The sequence below is a fragment of the Pelecanus crispus genome, chromosome 7, assembly GCF_030463565.1.
Source record: "Pelecanus crispus isolate bPelCri1 chromosome 7, bPelCri1.pri, whole genome shotgun sequence".
Classification (NCBI taxonomy): Eukaryota; Metazoa; Chordata; class Aves; order Pelecaniformes; family Pelecanidae; genus Pelecanus; species Pelecanus crispus.
In genome coordinates, this window is record NC_134649.1 from 48,931,041 (window position 1) to 48,952,222 (window position 21,182).

At 43.7% G+C, this 21,182-nt stretch overlaps 1 protein-coding gene across 1 annotated transcript in view; it reads left to right on the forward strand.

The window, feature by feature from the left end:
- The window catches only part of CNTN4 (contactin 4), a 119,464-nt gene that overhangs the window by 50,176 nt on the left and 48,106 nt on the right, over positions 1-21,182 (forward strand). The window contains exons 6-8 of the mRNA XM_075714550.1: positions 1,597-1,733; positions 3,092-3,221; positions 7,566-7,716. Of these exons, the coding sequence (XP_075570665.1) occupies positions 1,597-1,733; positions 3,092-3,221; positions 7,566-7,716 (418 nt within the window). The remainder of the gene's footprint in view (positions 1-1,596; positions 1,734-3,091; positions 3,222-7,565; positions 7,717-21,182) is intronic.

Here is a 21,182-nt window from a genome sequence, read left to right on the forward strand (position 1 = left end):
ATCTTCCTACATTTAAAAGCTTTCCCTTTCATATCTCTTTAGATACAGATAATAAACAAGCTTAAAATACTACAGAGGCAGGAGGGACAGTCAGAGAAGTAAACAGTGCTTGCCTCTCCTTTTCAGCTGCTGCTGTTGCTTCTGCGTTGTCATTACATTCCGTTCACCTTTCTGCTTTTTTTGCAAGTCCCTTGGAGTTAGGATGCCGTGCAAAATTCTTCAGCTTTCTTCTGTGCTTTGTAGGCACCGTGCGAAGGGAAGTGTGCAGTGCGGTAGGTTTGGGATTAAGCGCACATCTGTCACAGCCTGAACACAGTTTTAAAACATACTCAGCTCTCTGTGTATATCCAGCATCGTGTCATGGTAGACATAGCAATATTTTAGGTATAATCATACCAACTGTATGTTGATCTTACCATTTTGATATGATTTTTTTTAATTTATCCTTTCAGACCTTTCTCTGGCCCATGTCCCTATCCAAAGGAGATACGTAAAGTTGTTACCTGTCTGAGTAATCTTAATTTTTTTTTTTATCTGATTACATGGGAAAAAGTATTAACCAGGTTCTTGGAGACCTCTGCTGGTAGTATCTTCCTGCTAAGTCTCTCAGATTTTCTTACGTCAAAATAGGGCAAATGACCATTAAAAAAATCTAAACTCACTCTCTTTTTTAAGGGGACTTTCTGAAAAGTATTGTAGGTATTATCTAGACAGATGGGGTTTATGAAGGTAATGTAAGAAAGTCAGAGGTTTTGTATGGTCCCCAAAACACATGGCAGTTTTAGCAGAATTTGATTTGCATGTGGAGTCTGGCTAAACTTGAGCTGTATTTTAAAAAAAAGCCAACAAACAACAAACTCTGATAAAAATATGTGAAACACAGCTAAAAAATATAATCTCTAAAGTGTCTGAAAACTGCCAATGCCAGTTTTCACCAAATTCTACCAAAATGTATCTTCAATATTTGCTTTTGGACTTTCTAGGTTTGTTCAATGTCATTAATACAATTATTGAGTCCAAAGATCTTTCATACACATGGGAGATCTTCCTATGGCAGTACTTGCAGATATGGCCCTAATCTAGGAAAAGACTGAGAATTTGGACCTGAAGGTAGTGCTTACAACCACGCAGGCCTAAGTTACTGCATAACCTTATTTCAGTGCAGAGGCAGTTCTAAATTACAAGTTTTGAAGTTGAATGCTAAATTTTAGAGCTTTGACGCCTAAGTCATATAGAGCCTGAAGAAGAAAACGTCTCTATTTGAAGGACCAGGGGTCTAACAGTGCCATTTATTCCACTGGTGCAGCACGTGGGCTGTTGCTTTGTTTTTGTACGATGATCAGGATTTCTGAAGATACTCTTTTTCATTAGGTGTTTTTATTAAAAATACAATAAAAACAGGTTCTGATCTTGGATGTGCCACCTTCAGGAAGCAGAACTGGACTTAGGGAACAAAATTAAAAAATAGCAATTATTAAGCCTGTTATTAAACCCAGCTCTTAAATGTGTTAATAAAGGAATGGCCATTTGCTTGCACCTAGAGAGCGCGCTGTTGGTTACAGACGCAAGGCTTTAGTCATTACTTCTGCATTGCAGCTCAGCCCAACTGGATTCAGAAAATCAGCGATGCACACGCAGCCATAGAGGAAAGCGTTGTCTGGGAATGCCGAGCGAGCGGCAGACCGAAGCCCTCGTACCGCTGGCTGAAGGACGGGGAGCCGCTGCTGCCCCAGGTAGGCACCGCTGGAGCCCTTCGCCGCGGAGGGGGCTTGCAGGCTCTGCCAGTGCTCCCATGCTCCTGAAATTTCCCTGAAGTGAAGGAGCCATGACACAAAGCTAAGGGTGGAGAGACCCTTGTGAAGAAGAGGGAGTGCCCAAATGGGACTATGAAGCCTGCAGCCAGAAAATGATCGCCCCAGATTAAATTTTTTTTTTTTTTTTTTTAGTTTATGATGTTTGGGTGAACTTCAGCTGCTAATAAGACCTTAGCGTTTCTGCCGGACTTTAGCAGCGTTCCCACCCCTCCGGCCAAGCTGTGTCCCTGTGCAGGCAACCAGGAGCATGGCCTGCCATTGCCAGGGGTGTGAAGAGCTGCCTAAAGAAGGGCGATGCACAGGAGCTGGGGAAACGCACCCCCTCCCACCGCCCTGTCTGCCCAGCCCCTCGCTGGAGGGTCATCGCTCAGTGCCATGATCCCCCCGGTGTCACCACAAACTCAAACCAGTCACCAAAGCATTGGTTTCATGGTAGCCGGCCTTTTTTTCCCTTTGCTTATTGTGATAGGATATGGCAGCCCAGATTTGATCAGACCCTGATAAAGGTTGCGCAAACATTAAATTTCTACCCTAAGGCCAAGTAGAAAGCCAATAGCTCTTTATGTTACTATTTTTTTAAATGGTGAAACTCCTGGGGAGGGAGGGAACACTTTGCTGTATTTATTAAAATTGGTAGCACAAGTTTCATATCCTTAGGCTGACAAATGATACCCTGGTCTTTTGTTCCACATACTAATTTTACTTGCTTCACGCTGGTCACTAGCAGATGGTCTTATACTTATCACGTTAGTGGCTGATATGAAGTACAGGATCATTAAACTATTAACATCTATATTGTTTTCAGTAAAATTCAGAGGATTTTAAGTATTTCTCTTTGTGCTAGCTAAGATGGCAACCAGTCTTACTAGCCTTCATTGCTATATGTACTTATAATACTATTGTTTTAAATGTTTTAAAGAATACCGTTGGCTGTGATATGCTGCTATGGAACAAATGTGCGTTTTTGATTCAAGTTTATCTCCTTGAAAGGGATATTAATCTAAATGGTTTGGGTATTAAATCAATGAGGAGTCAAGTGAAAGTCCTCCAATTTAAATTGCATTTACCAACTAGTGTATTGCTTTTACCATTTAGTGTCTAACCTGACATAAATTTAGCTGGCCCACAAATAGATGGGAGCATGCAAATTCTTCCCATTACTGCTACTTTTTTTTGTCTACCTTGGTATAAAATACAGCACAACAACTGCTGGGTTTATGCTCCAAGGAGGGATCTCCTTATTTACTTCTTTTTATTTGTTTTACTGTTTCCTACAGGGCAGAGTTCAGCTAGAGCAGGGCTCGCTCACGATAACGAACGTCAGCCTGTCAGATGCCGGCATGTATCAGTGTGTAGCGGAAAACAGACACGGCATCATTTTTGCCAGTGCAGAGCTGCATGTCATAGGTAAGTTTACTTTCCTGAACGCTGCAAACCTTCCAAAATCAGCAAAGTCTTCGCCCAAGCTGGTGTTGCCAAGTTTCAGGATCTGAAGCAGAAGGGCTACTGAGGATCTTGGACAGGTTGTTGTTTTTATGAAATGTATGGTATGAAGTGAAAACTTGAGAAAGCACATGGACAGAGAACGGAATATTTTACATCATCCCATTTTCCCATATTCATCCAGGTGACTGAGCATGGAGAACAGGCAAGTTCACTCAACCTCTTGCTAGTTAGACACATTTGTGGAGAAACCTGAGTGTTGCAGTTCAGAGCATCAACAGTAACTGCCTGCTGATGGGCTGCAGAGGCTGACTCTCTTGAGGAAATGTTGAAAAACCAGCTGTCTGAATAGACCTTTCACCATTCTAATGGCAATCGTAGTGCTCCCGTCCCAAACCCTCGCCAGGAAAATCAGCTTCTGCCCCACCTGTTTTGTGTACACCTACTCTACTTAGAATCATAGAATTGTTTAGGTTGGAAAAGCCCTTTAAGATCATCCAGTCCAACCATTACCCTAACATTACCAAGTCCACCACTAAACCAATAGGGGTAGAGTAGCAACCCCATGCCTCCTGGCTTGGTGGCTGGATCATTTATAATGAAAGTAAAAACTAGGAATCATTAAGGTTGGAAAGGATCTCTAAGATCATAATTCCAATCATCAACCCAAGACCATCATGCCCACTAAACCATGTCCCAAAGTGCCACATCTACCCATTTTTTGAACACTTCCAGGGATGGGGACTCCCCCACCTCTCTGGGCAGCCTGTTCCAATGCTTGGCCACTCTCCGTGAAGAAATTTTTCCTAATACCCAATCTAAACCTCCCCTGGCGCAGCTTGTCCCAGTTACTGCCAGGAGAAGCTCCTGTGAATCCAGGTGGTTAAATACCTGATGGGAGGGAGTAGAGATTACAGAGCCAGGCTCTTCTCAGTGGTGCCCCATGCCAGGACAAGAGGCAACGGGCACAAACTGAAACACAGGAAATGCCATTTAAACAGAAGAAAAACTTCTTTGCTCTGAGGTTGGTTGAACACTAGGACAGGTTGCCCAGGGAGATTGTGGCATCTCCATCCTTGGACATACTCAACACCCAACTGGACATGGCCCTGGGCAACCTGCTGTAGCTGCCCCTGCTTGAGCAGGCGTGGGACGGGGCCATCTCCAGAGGTCCCTGCCAGCCTCGGCTGTCCTGCGAGTCTGCACCTCATTCACAAACGTTGCTCTTGTACGAGTGGCAGGCCTGGAAACCGATGTGTCGGCATAGATACGTAGTTTCAAAGGTTTAAATAGTATTCATGATTACTGAATAGTGGTTTAGTTGTTTTCAAAGCAAATGCTCAATAGCATCATTCCCCACTTTATCCTGAAGAACAAAGCATGAGGTCTTGTCTGATTATGGCATTTTTCAATTATCGGTCATTTTTTATCAGCAGCGATAGATGCCTGCATAGAAAAAAAAAATTATTTGAAAGATTGTCAGTGTTGCTGTTCAAGAAAAGTACAGTAATGCTCAATAAATTAGACTTCACAGTGCTAAGATTTATTGGACGTGTTCCTGTGTGAAAGAAATCGAAATAAACCCACTGATGCTTTACCTGTTTATTCAAAACCCTGGTAAAAATGAGCCTTTGGGAGGAAGGCAGGTCTTCTTGGAAGACAGAGGCTTAGCCCTTGTTGGGGGATACCTCCAGTGCCTCCCCGCGCCCAGCAGCGCCCGGGGCCAACTTCGTGTCTCCACAAAAAGCAAAGACCTTGGAGAGCCTGCTCTTAAAAACCTGCCAGATAACTTGTATTTGGCTGACTTCTCCTGTGGGTTATGCAATCTTGCTTCTGTATGTCACGTGAAAAGTGAACGGTGTGCTGCAGATTAATTTCTATAGATCTCTGATTTAATTTGGCATATTTTTAAAGAAAAACAGCACATTTTCCTTTTCGCTGGAGTTTTCAAAGGAGGTCAGTATTCTGAGCTCTCGCTGAGAAATGTTAGCTTTTAAACAGAGCTTTCTGAGTATAAAAGTGGTTATTTTAAAAGGTCCTGCAGTTAAGTACTTGAAGTGATTAAACACCACTAATAGCAAGCAAGACTTATAGCCAAAGTAAGTGGAAAAAAAGAAATGGAAAATTACAGACAGAGCTTTTCTCAGAGTGATTCTTCTCTATTAGTGTTGCCAATTATATTGCCTGGAGTCTTCAGCTAAAACCAGGATTCCGTTGTGCTGGGCATTGTAAAAACATATAGTAAGATGCAGTCATTGCCTTAAAGATTTTTCAGGCTAAATGTTTTAAAAAAAAAAAACCCAAACATAGGAAGGGTGGGCTTAGAGTGAAAAAAAAGTAATTAAAATCCTCATTTTACAAACACGGTGTGAAGAAATTAAATGCATTACCCCTGAAGTGGCACAGGGAAGCTGTGGTAGTGCTGAGAAATGAGCCCAGAGTTTCTAAATGCCAGATGACAACATTTTGAACAGCACAGAATAAAACCCATATCATGAACTCCTCTACCTCATGCAGGACCAAGAAGGAAATAGCAAATGACTTGTAAAGAACCCAGTCTAAACTGTTCACTACAGAGATGGAAATAACAGGATTATTCAGAAATCTCTTTTGCTCATAAATTTTGGACAATCATCTGAGAAATTGTTTCCAGAAGTGATAATGTATTAATTATGATAATATGATATAAATAATAATCCATCTGGTTCCGAGTGCATTCGTCCTCAGGATGCCTCCTTTAATTTTGAAATATTTTACATGGCCGGTGTTGGTTTTCAGATGGCTCTTTTATAGTCTTTAATAACATACACGTTTTCCTCTATGCTAAAATGAAGTCAGCCATCTATGATTAGACATAGAAGGCAAGACAGCTCAGAGATTAGTGAACTCTGATTCATGAAAGTGGAAGATGAGATCTATTCGATCATAAAGCATTATCAGTGCGGTATTACGCTTTATTCAACTCTTTTGCAACAGGAATGATATCCAAAAGAACTGAGGCAGATGAGACGCCCTAAGAAAAATGAATTGGCTTTCTGTATCACACGGCAGGGTTTGTCTCCCAGCCGCTTCAGGTGAGCTTTAGATCATTTCATGGAGCGTCAAGCAGATGCAATGCACAATGATCTAAATTCTCACCTCCCGGGGCGCAGCAAGAAAGTAAGCCGAGGAAAACGCTGCAAGCTCGGGGGATACAGGGATGGGGCGGGAGGCGCAGGGTTGCAGGCAGACGGCTGGCAAAGGGGCTGGAGAGAATTGCAGGGGACTGGGCAGAGTTTGCTGCCACTGATCTGTCAGAAAGCAAGCTCTTGTCAGCACAGACGTAGCGAGCAGGGCAAGACTTGCTCGTAAAACCCTTAAGCTGCCTCACCTATTTGCTCAGAGCTTTCCATATTGAAAAAATTAATTGTCCTACTTTGATATAAATAAAACCTTCTAGTCACCTTTGGGGAGTTCAGTGCCAGAGTCAGTCTAGAGGCAGCCGCCTCAAAGCTCTGCCTGTCATCGGGTCCCATCAAATAAATCATTAAAAATCCTTTGAGGCAGGAATCCGAAGCCAAACCATCTCCTCCCTCCCAGGCCTGCCTCGCAGCCAGGCTGCAGACTGTCTGCAGGGCTTTGGTGTTTGCTCCGATGAATATCTGACTGTTTTTCACAAAGCAGAAGAGTGTGCCCTGAAGGGACTAAGAAAGACGATTCGAGAGTACCTTGTACGCCGATGCCTACAGGGTCTTGCTTTGTTTTGCTTGGTTCAGGACCTGGCCGTGTCAAGGTCTCCCACCCTTACAGCATCAAAATAAAAGACCCTGTTTATGCAACAATTGTGAACATAAAGCGTAAAAATGTCAACTTTTCTGGAAATACTAACATTTCTGATTAATTGTATGGGTTCTCTGTGGTAATCTTCCTGTATGCTGTTGCTCCGCACATAGCAACATTCGACGAAATTATGATCACGCTGTTACGACACAAAAAAGGAAATACATTATCCAGTGCACGCAGGCGTAGTTCTTAGGGGTGCTGCCCCGAATAAGATGCGTGTGACACCGAGTTTCTGCTGCCTGCCGAGGTTACGGGTTTCTGAGGTTTGCAGCTGCACATGCATTTCTAAACAAGTAAAGAGCTGAAGCATTCAGGTGCCTGTTTGCCCCATCCATATGTGTGCACAGTTCATAAAGTCAGATCATTTAGGAATTGCAGGTGAGAAGCAGCCCTGGAATATTGTAATGTTCAAAAGAGCCTGACTGTTTTTTTCCAGAGGGAATTCTGATCTGGTGTTGTGGTTTTTTGGTTTTTTTTTTCTTTCAGCCATCGGTCCAGACTTTTCCAAAACACTCTTGAAAAAGTTAACTCTTGTTAAAGTGGGTGGTGAAGTAATCATTGAGTGTAAGCCGAAAGCTTCCCCCAGACCTACTTATTCTTGGAAGAAAGGAAAAGACATCCTACGAGAAAATGAGAGGTAATGTCTTAAAGTAACCATTTCTTTCATTAGCTTGCTCCAACCCAGGGGCTTTCAGCAGTAAGAGCTAAATTTGTCATTAATAGCTTCCCAAAATTGACTTGCAAATAAATGTGAAAACAGCTAGTGTTCAATCTCAAGGAGCTGGGGGTGAGATTTCTATTCCCATTGTGTTCATCCCCATCTCTGTGTACTATTAAAGCATCCCTGCCAAGAAGCTGATAAAGATACATTCTAAAAAGCAAATATTTTGCCTCTGCATTGCTCTAAATAGCCATTGTTTTTCAAAAAATTTCCCAGGAGATAAAACCTCCACTGCAAATTACGCTGTTCTGGTACATTACTCAGTGTCCCGCAAACAGGAATGATTTGGGGTCAGTAATTAATTTGGCAATCCTCCTGACTTGGAGACAGCTTTTTCAGTCATTTTTTCAGTCATCTTTTTTTCTTTTTTTTTTAATTCAAAAAGAGACCATTAGTAGGAGGTAGGAGCCTACCTTTCAAATTTGCAGGCATGGTTTTGCAGTATTTGTTGTTGACGGTGTAGGGGTGCAGTTGCATTACCTCTCTCCCTGAGAGCTGTCCTCGACAGTCCTCCAAAATACGACGTGCCACTTGGATTGATGGGAGAAATCCTGTCCTGTTAGTAAAGGTCAAAAAGCCAGACATTACAGGAAATGGTTATTTTAAAAAGCCTAAACCTGTTAGAGCTGTTCTTTTATCTTGGAAAGCCTTGCTCCATCCAACCTGCCTGCCTGTAATGGACTTTGAAATACATACTCTGGTGATGTATACGAGTATGCGAAAAGCTATAGTTCGTTTACAGCCGGATGAGTAAAATAACGAACAACCTATTCCTGACTTATTTCTCTCCTGTTACCCGGTCTTTACAAAGCTATTGTCTATGGACCGTTCGACTTCACCTCTTGGGATAAAAAGAGTTGGGTGATCAATTACACGGAGCTTCCTCCAGCAGCCAGGGTACAAAGCTGTGCGAGGTCAAAGTTATAATAGATCAAGGTATATTGATTTTTAAAACTGAAATAACTTGTTCTTCTGGTGGCGGTTGTGCAAAGGATGGGAAGTATTAAATACTGGAAGTTTTGGAGTGTCAGCCCCATGAGCTTCCTTCCATCCGGCTCCCCGTCCTCGCTGGCACGGTCCGTAGCTGAAATGTGCTGTTTTCTCTGACACTGTTCTCCTAGGCATGGCACAGTCCTCATTTCAATTTAGGAGTGAGAGAGAAAGCATTAGTTTATTTGAGCAAGGAGTTAGGAAAGGAAAGAAATGAGAGTGACTGTGTTTCTTGCTTGGTCACTGCTGTGCAATGCTGACAACAAAGTGATTTATTTTTATTTAGCACTACTTTCTCATCTGCAAACTTACCTAAAAGTTGGGTGCTGTAATACAGCAGAAAGCCCTGGGTCCTGATTTCCCAAGGGAATGTGGCTCATGCACCGGTAGTGTAAGGCTAGGTGACAGCTCGGGTTGCCTGTGTGTTTACTTCCAAATAACTTTTGAACTGGTTATTTGAACGGGCTGTCGATGTTTCAGCTGGTTTCCACCAAGGTTAAGAGAGGAAGAGATACACCTCAAAAATAACAGGTTTCTTCAAAGCTTTGTGAAAATAGGCAACTGGGAAAAGGAGACGCTATTATTTCCTCTCAGTGAAACCCTGTCACCCAAAGTCACGCCACGGTAGACATGAGGGTGCCCACACCAGAGCACCCTTGAAGGGTGCACGCGTCTGTGTGAGTAGCGTAAGGCTCTTCTACAGCGTTTTCCTGACCGACCGCCTCCTGAGGCATGTAGGCAAGAGGCAGGTAGAATCATAAAAACTTGCTAAATAGTATATACCTTGCTGTCTGCTGGTCACAGTCCCCATGCCCAGGCAGGCTTTAGGCAGCGGCTGGCAGGACGGGTTGCGGGTACGACACTGTCCTCAGAGCAGCTCAGCGTTGAGCTCAAACACAAACCGCAGCAAGGCGGAGGCGTCGGTGCTCCTGGCAGCGGCAGGCTCGCTGCCGCGCTCCTCCTGCTCCTGCCGAGCACGCCGCGCCGGAACAGGGAGCCTCCCACCCGGGCACCAAGCCCTGGATGGGAAACCAGACGTGAAATGTGCCCAAGCAGGTGTGAAATTTTCTGCTACTTCAGCCCAGGGGTTTTTCCGCCAGCCAGATCATCCAGCGGGGCCTATCTGGCAAAATGTCTTAATGAACACCGCTCCGTTGACTTGGCAGTTGGACCTATTTAGTTCTGATATGCAGTTGGTTGCATCTCCCGTGGGGACGAGGGTGTTGAATCCTCGCCGTCGCCTTTATCAACCATACCGTCCTTGCAGTCTGTACCTGGAGACTGTGTGAAATGCGCAATTAGGAAACTATGTTGTCTTATATGCTCGTGGCATTGTTCATCAGCACTGTCTGACTTCACGGGCGGGAGAGGCCAAGTGCCTGGTCCTCCGCTTAACGCTGCTGTATTTTTGGTTTCTTTGGTTGCTGAAACGTTCTCTCCTTTCTGCCATCCCAGGGGACAGCAACATTGACTGGAGTCCATTCCTACTACCTCCCTACACCCACGCTTATGTGTGGGCTTCAAACAAGAACTTTCTTGGCTGTTAAAAAAATCTGTTGAAATACAGGAAGAAAGATGCCAAGAAAAGCTGTTGCTGAAATCTCTTCATCTAGGGCAGAAAACAGAACTTTTAGACAGGCGTGGGAGAATAAACTTAAATGAAATCTCTGGCTAAACTGACGTTAAAGAGTCCTTCGAGTTTCAGAGAGGTGCCTGAGCATCTGGATACTTCTCCAAACTGAACTCGATCATGTGAAGGTTAATCAATATAGACAGTCCTTCCAATTCCGGGTGGAGTTAAAAGCAATGTTAATGTGTCAGTCCTTGCTTTGAATTCTGAATGTACAGCCTGACGGCTACCATGGCAATCTCTCAAGCATTTCTCCTGGGGCTTGTGTGGCTTTTCAGACGGAGTGGAATGTTCGGGACTCCTTGCTGGAGACAGAAATAGCGTGCATCAGATTTTGCTGCCAGGACTCTTGCTCTGGAGGCTACTGCTGTCCAGGAGGCAAAACTAAGTGTGTTGTTCAATGTTTGCCCGCAGGGCAGAGACTACCATGGAAAAAAAAAAGAGCTTTATTGGTTTAGGTTTCATATTCTTTTCTGGAGGCTGAGGTAGTGTGTACTGCACCCCTAATGAATAACATGCCCTAAAGGTATCTCTTACTGGTGGTTGAGAACTGTGCAATTGTGTTATTAGAAATTCTGCCCTCGGGTACAATTATATTATTGCAGTCATTAAAGGCAGTTCATCTCCATAATAATGGAAATCCTGCCTTGGAGGCCTAACTGAGTCAAAATAATGTTAGTAGCCTGACTCCAGAAGGTAAATTTTATATAGAAACAGCTATAGCACAGATACAGATATATTGCAAATGCTGCTTGGAAACAAAGACTATTTCTATATGGGTAAAATACAGAGATCATTTTCTATCCTTGATCTTCCCTTCACATTTCAGTGCAAAACGGCTGTTACACTCTGTGGGAAAGGTCTTCAGTCCTATTAATGCTGCTCTGTACAGATCAGCCTCACAGGGCCACAGGTGGAATAAGAGCAGGTGAGTCTGCTGCCTGCCACAGTATCTCCCACCTTCCACGCCACTGGGACAGGAGACGTGACTGAAAAACACATACCCTCTGGGAAACCCTCGCTCAGGAGCAGGGGATGCCTTTTAGATAGAAATGGTCACCATAAAGCCGTGCAGGCTGCCGCATCAGAGAGACAGTCGTGGAGAAGCAGTGTTTGGGACCCGCTTGCCCCAGCACATTCCTCAGGCAGAAGTCATTCTGTCCTTTCAGTGTACACTGTTGCACGTATAACCTGGAAGTTTGAGCCAGTTGTGGAGATCTGTAGGTGGTAGGAGTCGTTCCAGAAGCCAGCAAGCACTGGGAGCTCAGGGTGGAATTGGCGTCTTCTGGTCAATATTGCAAAACTGCGATGTGTCTTTGGGACATGTCAGATCGTTCATCGGACAGGAGGATTTGAGTGGAGTTCAGGTTTTTCACTTACCACTTGGTTCTCCTATGTTCATCTCTCCAGATACGTTCAACCTCCAGTCTCTTTATTCTGACTCAGCAATAGGAGAAAAGAGATTTTGGAGAGCTGGGATCCCATTACACAGGTTCTCTTTTCTCATGTCCCAGCTACGTCAGTGTGACTCAGAAGTGATGCTGGACTTAAGCCTGTGAGATCAAGGTGGAGAGTGTTACTGCCCAGCTGCCTGAGGAGGGCCGGCATTCAAAACCAGGAAAAAACTCCTCAGGTGAGGAGCGCACAGACTGTAGAAGCCAGAACCTATGATTTTTATTTAAATCTCGGTGGCACTTTGGTTTTAAAATCTTCCGTCTTCATCTCCCTGATTGTATGAAATAACGTCGTCAACGACAAGCGTGGTTTTGGATATAAATACATAGCATCTATAGCATCGTATACATCAGATATAGGCATCACACAGGCATTATATAGAGACATGGTCGTTTGCAATTATTATGCCATGCAAAAGACAGATGATTCGAACTGTGCCTATACTTCGCTCCAAAGCTGTCTCAGATACTAAATGAAGCGTTTCTAGATGTCAGTGGGAGTTAGAGAGGTAGAGGGTAATTTTACGTGAGATTTACCAATATAAAACGGAAATCCATAGTTACCCATAAGTCTAGAAAAACTTCTATTAATTGGTGGCCCCTGTATAACACTGAAGTGAATGAAAGCACGTCCTTAGCGGAGAGTCTTTGCTTCAAACTCCTGAACTCCTAAAGCCAAGCATCCTCCAGTCCGCAGCGTTTCCCATTTGTGACAATTATTTCCTGGCATTCCGTTGTATATGTTATTCATCGGCAGGAGTAGGAGGGGAAGTCACGGCAGTCAGATTGTTCTTGCAGGATTTTGTTAATCCTCTCATAATAATTCAATTACACCTAATGCCACGACGTTAGATAAATTTGTTGCTGAGACTAGTGCTTTAAAACCTTTATTTTCGGGTGATCTGATCACCGAAACCTTTCAATTTCTTCATAATTATGGCACGGCTCCCGCGGAGAACTGCGCTCGGTCGCAAGTGTGAGCGCTTCGTCCTCGCGGTGGTGGAAATCAGAGGTCACGGTAGTCGCCGGCTCGTTCGTTCAGGTTTCCTGGGTGCAGGAAGGAGAATCAGGCTGTGCATGATTAGAGACAAATCCTGGAGCTACGCAGAGCGCTGCCAGCTGAAATTAAAATAAGCCTCTGTCACAGCTGCTCCCACGCTCCAAACTGTTGGAGGAACGTCCTGCACTGGAACTGTAATTCTCTTTGAGCTATGGATCAGGATGCGTTTTTAAAATACTGTGAACCAGTGAATTCAGCAGTTAATTTAAAACGGTTCATTTTAAAACAATTCGATCTCCCTTGATTTTCGTAGGGTTTTCCGTAGCCCACGAGAAAACAATGTCGCAGCCTAACAAATCTGCAGGTGCTGTCACGCAGGTGCGCAGTGTCCGAGGGCTCAGCCGTGGGGCCAGGGTTTAACGTTAGCGCTGAGACGGGTCCCGCGATCCGCATCGACAAACCGGGGCGTTGCGTCGCTCCGCTGCACAGGTTGAACTGTCTTTTAATAACTTACCACCAGAGGCCATTTTGTGGAGTATCTTAAGAAAATTTCTCCTGGAACTGGTCAAGGGATGTATTTTGCTCTTGACGTGGAAGGATTTTGCTGGGGGGGCGTTGGAAGGGGTTGTTGGGCACTGCTTTGTAAGGCAAGATTTGCATCACTTTCCCTGCAAGCCTCTCCTCTTTTCTCAGGTGCTTGTTTTAGACTTACGGAAATGACACTTAATTTACATGACAGAATGGTAATAATTACATTTATTTACTGCTCACGGAGTGTTTTGGTTTAGGTATCAGTCTGTCAGAGAGACGTACTGTCATGTCCCAGAGGCGAAGCTGTAGCCTTGTGTGGTTCAAGCGCGGATGAGGGAGATGTCGTGCCTTGGTCTCTTGGTCTGCCATGGCTGCGCTCATTCTCCTTCGCTCCCCAACTGTAGGCTGTGTGCAGGAAAACCAAGATAGCTTTTATTTAGGGAAATACTATATTTCTGCCAGTCTTTTGGTTTCTTACCAGCCCCCCGCTGACGTGTTGATGCGCCAAAGCATGGGGACAAGCTGTGGTACAGCAGCGGGGTGAAGCGTTTAGGTCTGGGCTAGCGCTGGCTCTAGGGGTTGCCCCGTGTCGGAGAACCCGGCTTTGGGGTGCTTCGGGGCATCGCTGCGAGGAGGGGAGCATTGTCAGGGAGCTGGCGGCGTTGTCTGCTCTCTCACGCGCTTGGTAAGAGCTTGCACACGTCAAAGTCTAACGTGTATTCCCTTGAAGTAATGAATGTTTAAAATACGTGCACAATGGTCTTCATTCCTAATGTTCTCCTAAAGCTATTGGAAGTCACATTTACCCTGCCACCAGATGTGTACTCAGTCCAGGACAGAAAAATAATTGTACTTTTAAGCCTCAAAACAAATTGCTCTTCTCCCATTCTCGTTCATCTAAAGCCCTTACATCCTTAGAGCTGTTTCTTTTCTATGAATATACAGTGCATGCATTGTTTATACAGTTTAATTGTAAGGAAAGAAATTCATAAAATACAAATGATGTTCTGTGCTGGTAGCAACTAATATGAAAGCATCCAATTAAACAGCCACTCACTATGACTTGTATAATAGCAACATCTGTTATCTTAATTAAACAAGTTTCTGTATAGAGGGACCCTCATAGTGCACTTTGTTAGAGCAGAATCTGACCTAGATACTCCAGGCACACTCACTATCTTCATAGAAATTTTCCCAGTTGGTCCCATTATCTTGCGTTCTTGACAAGCTTCATGATATATGAGCATGCTCTTGCGCACACAAAGCCATACGGCTTAAAGCCTGAAGATTTTTTTTTTTTTTAGCTGAAAACCAATAAAAGTGCAGAAAAGCAGCATATAGTGGCAATTGCCCATTGCATTCAGTCACAGCAGCATTTGGAAGCGTAAGGAGTCCCCGGTAAACTCGGACCTTGTCAAACAATGTTCAGGAGAAAGAACTGCACTTGTTGTCACGATTCGTTTTCAAAACTGGCTTATGTGCTTCAGGATTTAAGTAATTTAGGTCCAGATTTTTCCAGGTATTTTACTGCTGCTCTCCACCACAGCCTAGAGTCAGAGACGATCTAGAAGGGTAAGTTCAGTTTTAAAAGTCCTGGTGCCCTGGTCGCTTCTGAAAAGAAGATGAGGATTTGCAAGGCAGGGAAGGAACAGTGGGAGGTCGATGAGCACTCAGGCGTTTGTACCCATCCACAAACAAAAAGCCAGAGCTTCCCCGAAATCCCAGCCGCGTCAGAAGGAGATGCAGCCTGCTGCTCGGGGCCCGCTGGGAAGACCAGGAGCCCCGTGCTCGGGGCTGTAGGACAGCAGGCAGCTGTGGCTGAAAAGCCTCTTGGATATGTTAATACACAGCTGTGCCTGTGGGCTTATTAATATGGGCAGTGAATGTTAATTTGTTGGTAAAGAAGAACACCGCCCGATGCAGCCGCTGCCAGCTGCTTTGGAGAGGAAGCTGAAGTCTCGTCCCGGGGAAGCCGAGCCTCTCCGTCCCGCGTCCTGCCCTCGGGGCCCAGGCCAGCACGAAGTGGGTGGGGGTCACGGGGTAAAGCCCAAAGCAGCAGTCTCCTGCCAGGAGCTGGAGTGATGGTCTCTTCTCCCATGTAGTTAGCGATAGGATGAGAGGAAATGGGCTCAAGCTGCGCCAGGGGAGGTTTAGGTTGGAAATTAGGAAAAATTTCTTCACGGAAAGGGTAGTCAAGCATTGGAACAGGCTGCCCAGAGAGGTGGTGGAGTCCCCATCCCTGGAAGCGTTCAAAAAACGGGCAGAGGTGGCACTTGGGGACATGGTTCAGTCTAGTCTACCCTTGATTCATTTAGTGTGGACTTGGTAGTGTAGGTTAATGGTTGGACTGGATGTTCTTAAAGGTCTTTTCCAACCTAAACGATTCTATGGTTCTCTGATTCTATGATTGTGGCCAAGGAAAAGCAGAAAGTTCTCACCTAAGTTTTTTTGTTGTCTTCTGCACTTCAAAACTGTTCGGAAAGACTTTTCTCTCTGACAGAGGTTAGCCATGGTTTTCTTGAGAGTTGACATCCTCTTCACAAAGGTTGTTGATTTACAGACCCCCTCAGTTAGGTATTATTTTTGTAACAGGAATTTTAACATACTCACTTTGATGCTATGTCATTTTGAGAAGGAAAAATTGTGAAATAAGACAAGAAAAGAAAGGCTTTTCTGTTACTTTTTCAGTGTGTCTTTGAGATTAAACAGTTGTATAAATACCGATTTTTTATTTGTTGCCTCAAACTTCCCTATGAGTTGTTAATTCCTTTAAACAGCCAGAAAGAAAATGGCAATAGGACAGACAGCACATCTTTCCCAGTCTGGTGCCAGGGTACAAACCATGGTAATATTTTTATACTGATTACTTGAGAGATGAATTGCCAGCAGTGGCTTTTCGGCACGCAGTCTAGTGACACTTCAGCAGAAAATAAAACCTCAAAGGATGCTTCCTATCATTGTTTTGCATTAATTGTGTTGACTGTCTTTTTTTTTTTTTTAAGTAAAGCACCTGTGCAATTTCTTTAAGGCAGACAGGTAACCAAACCATCAATAACGTGTCGGGTTTTCATTACATCCTGCCTAGGCAAAATGAAAAATGACACCCTGCAAATAGCTTTTTGAAGTTTGAATCGACAATGCAGCATTCATCTTAGTTTTCAAAGACAATGGCAGAAGATGGCTCTACTTCATTGGAACATCTGAAATAACTGGCGTGTCAACTTACTTTAACCAATTTTCTGCAAAATAGAACTAAAATGAACCAGGAAACCACTTGATTCAGCGGTCAGAGGTCTTAGAAAGCAGTCGTTCTAGGCTTGATGGCCTCGTGTTCATGGGCTGGTTCCCAGCAGAAGCTGGGTTTAGCTCTGTGTTGTTCTGAAGGATCACAGCGTGTTTTAACATAAGCTCGCCGTGGCTTTGGGTCTGTCAACACTAAACACTTGTAGTTTAGTGCATGCTAACACTAAAAACCACTGACGTGTGTGAAAACCACTCAGTTTTGCCATAGTTCTCCTTAGGAGCGGGTCACTAACTTTTCCTTGCTTCTTAAGGATAGTTACATGGACCTGTTTTCTTTCCCTTGTGTGTGTCTGGCAAATACAATAAATCCTGTTGCTTTTGTAGTTTGAGATATCTGTTGTATGCTTGTATGCATAACCCTATAAATAGCGTCTCCACAAAGCTTAGCTGTCCATCTGTTTCACTTTAGCAGCTTTTTGATGACTAAACCTTTCTTCAGCATCGATAGTTAAGTCGGCGACTCCAGTTCATTCTTGCATTGTATTTTCCTGCTCTTCTTGAGTAACTGTTCCTAGCCAAAGGTTATCTGAGAAGGGTTAGAGAGTTATCTAGAATCCAGATTCAGTGCCGGTTTATTTTATGTGTGTAATTAGGCTGATCCCTAAAATTTGCAAGTTCATTTATCTGCTCCTGTAGAGCTAGAATATTATTTCCTATAACCAGCCACAAACTGTTGTCAAGTGTACTTGAGATGCCGATGAATGTACTCCCAACCTATGCCAAGTTTCAGCTGGTGTTCCAGAAATGAGCCTCTCTCTCTCTCACACCTTGACACAGTCTCCTGTAACATCAGCAATCTGTTCCTGTTTTCCCAGCAGATTATTTTCAGCATGTTGTTATTGTAGTATTCAGTGGTATGCATGTAGGACATCATTGCTACCACTGCTGCTGCTGGAATGAGCTTGCGACCGCAGCCCAGCCAAGGTTTGACCAAACTCCCAGTGCTGCTGTGACCCAAGGTATTTAGAGAAGTCAACAGGCTTTTACCTTGGGGCTTGCGTATTAATTATAACAGTAGAGCCCTGCTCGCAGAGGCGGGCAAAAGGAGAGGAGGAAGCATCTGGAGAGCCCCGTCTCAGAGGCATCAGACCCCCAGAGCACAGTGAGACGCGTCCCATGTTTACACATCCTTAACAGAAACACCGTCACTCAGTGCGTGCGGTTGAACAGCTGCTGCTTTTCCTGTTTGATATCTCATCTTTACGATTATTAAATTAATCTCTAGGTACCGTGCATACAGCTACAAATTATTTCTCCCTCTCTGTAAAGACACTCCAGGAAAGAGCAAGTTCCTCCCTGCAGTGCCGTTGTGTTGGAGGTGGCAGGATCTGGCTCCCAGCAGCGAGGCAGGTTTCTCTCCGTTGTGAGCACACGCTGCAGCCAACATTTTCAAAAATAAATGCCTGTAATTAGTCTCCTAAATGCAATTTGAAACTGATTTGTGGTTCATACTTGTCCTCCGGTTGAAGAAAATAGTAATAATGATTTTTGGTGAGTCTGTAGCATTTTGAAAGAAAAAAATATTATCAAATATTTCTTCTCTTGGATATTTTCATGATTAAGAGCAAGATGGTAATGATTTTACAGTTAGGGCCACCCTTTAAGAAACGCATGTTTAAAATCCAAGGAAATAATTATATGTCTACAGGGGAAAAAGGGTTCCTAATGAACTTTTTAGACAACCTACCAGACTTGGTGATATTTTTGATGATTATTTAAACATAATTTTTAAGTCATGTAAATGCGTCTTTGGGTCTTGCAAATCTATGTTAATGTCAATTACAAGTGGAGTGGGTAATTTATCTTTGTACCGTGGGCACTTTTTGTTGAAACTAGAGGAAAAGATGTGTTATCTTTGAAAGACTATGCCTGTAGGCTTCTATTCGGGTGGTATCAGCTGGAACAAATAAGCTGAGAATGCATATACTGCTTCTGCTCTAATCTCATGAATGCTTCCAGAAATGGTTTGTGTCAGCAGCTGATGCACAGAAAACCTTGCACGGATTTTTTTTTTTTCTTGTAAGAGAATAATTTTTATGAGCTTCAGTGGAGTTCCCTCTAATGCTCATGTTCTCCAGACCTCTGAAGTATTTGCTATAGGTAGAGGGTGATGGCTTGTCCTCTCGGGAAAGGAGTTGCTGGCGAGGGTGGCTGGAGGCTGCGCTTCCAAATTTGATTCCTCAGACTTCCACTGTCCCTCTTCATAGACTGGGAGAAGTCACTTCATCTCCGTGCCTCTGGCTATAGGCACTGCCCTGGAAGAATAAGCATAGCAAATATTTCACTGAACATTAGGTAGACTGAATGCAGCAGTGGCTTCGCAGCACCTGCTGCTTTCTACGCAAGATTCACCTCGCTTCCGAGCGGGAGAGAATACTTTGTGGGGAGCAGCATGCCTCTGGGTGGGTAATTGTGCATAAAGGGATGGTTTAGCTTTTCACAGGGCTTTTTGCAAGTGTGCTTTGCCCCTCCACCACCACCAGTGAGAGCCGCTCCGGGAGAAACGTCCTGGGGCTGCCGGTGCACGTGCAGAGCATCCCCGTCCTTCACAGCGTCGTTGTGGCTTTCGCGGCTTACGGCAGACGGCGAACTTAGTCTGTAGAGATAAACTGCGAAGTTGAAGAGTTGTGCCAAAAGGGCCATTTCCTATGGGGGATGGTTTTCATTTCCCACCAAAATCAATGAAAAATTGGCTCTTTGCACCTTTGAACCCTTCCAGATACGCAGAATCTTCCCATATAGCTCAAATTATCATTGCCTCACGTCCCAGGAATGAAAGCTGTAAAAATGAGCTTTCCTTTGCTTTACTCAAATCTGCTTCCTCAAATATTTATTTTCATGACATGGTCTTTCTTACTGTATTTATTTTAATTTTGTGTGTAGTGAAAAAAGAGCAGTAAGGGAGAAAAGGCAAAAGGTTTCTGTTATTTGAAATTCACCACAGCCTACTGGTTTCCTTCAGGGTCCCTAGCAGTGTTTGTGTTTGGTTTTCATTTGTTTCTCCCCATTATCAGTATCCCTTAAGAAAGATATTTTGTAGAGAACTGTTCTTCTTAGATAACCTAGGGATATTTTTATATTTGAATTATGACTCTAGGCATCTTTAAACAATTTATATGAAGTCTCTAATAGCTGTAAATGCTCCCTTCTTTCCCTCTCACTGCCCCACTCCTTCGGGATGAGGTTTTGTCACTTCCAGACTTGTCTTAAAAATTTACGGGCAAAAAGGAGGATGAGGAGAAAACACAGCTTTTGTGTTTATAGATATTAAGATAGGCTGGATGCAGTATTATTTATTTGGACTGCTCTGTCATTGAAGATAAACAATTTGTTGAAAAAGAAGATTGTGGGAGAACTTGGGATGCCAGATCCATGACTGGTTTAAGCTGATATTGAATCCAGTGGAGTTATGTTGTTTGATGTTGCCAAAGGAGCCCCTACTATTTTCTCAAAAATATTTATCTGAGCAAAATATGTTCTATTTTTTTTCCTCTCCCCCTAGAAAAATATTTACAGTTTTTTACAATAATCGGAAAGAATTGCAATTTATACTCTCCTCACCTTTAATTCTTCATACTTAGCAAGCCTGTAAATGAAAAGCCTAAAATGAAAATGCATTTAGACACAACAGTTCACATCCCTGGAAGAAGTGTTCTTAGCATTTTCTTGGAGGTCAATATCAAGAATTCGCCAAGAAAAACAGGAGTAATACCCTGTATTTTTCAATGCAGCAAAGTAAGAGCAGCTCTTAGCTAGGAAGACCTTCCAAAAGATTCGTTTTAATTCTTTGTGCTTTCCTATTGTAGTCCCAGAGCACAGAAAATGCCAAATGAACCCAAATTCTGTGCACCATAGATGTCTAGGTGATGTTCCTCAGTGCCTTCTCCAGCCGGTGTTTTTTACTTGAACAAAATATATATATTTTTTAGAGATCAAGAAGCACTCCCACGACAGAGACGCCCGCAGCCCCACGTAGTTGTGCCACACACAACCTTTGGAATTCAACCACTTAATCCTCAGGCTCTTTACCTCCTTTTAAAATGCATCTCCAGCAAAGCTTGTCAGAAATGTTCTATTGAACTCAGTGGAACAGGATTTTACCTCGGTTTATTTTCAGCAAATATAGTTCTTACCTGAAAATTAATTATAGGGAGTTTGCTGTTAAGAGACCTGCCAGTTGTCATGGATAAGGACGGCCTTATCTAATGCCTGCTTTCACCAAGAGAAAGACATGCACTAAATTAAATGGGCTTAGACTGAGGCTCTAAATTAGCTCAGGCTTTTCTGTGAACCACGAAAAGACAAGTAGTTATAGACAAATAAGTACTGAAGCAGCTGTAGGTGGTTATCTAAATCAAAACTAACAGGTCCTGGACAAGAACTTGCATATGCGTAGAAGACTGCCTGTGCAGTACGAGTGTCCACAGCAGTTGTGAGTTTAGATGGATGACCGAATGGAATCCACTGTCACGCC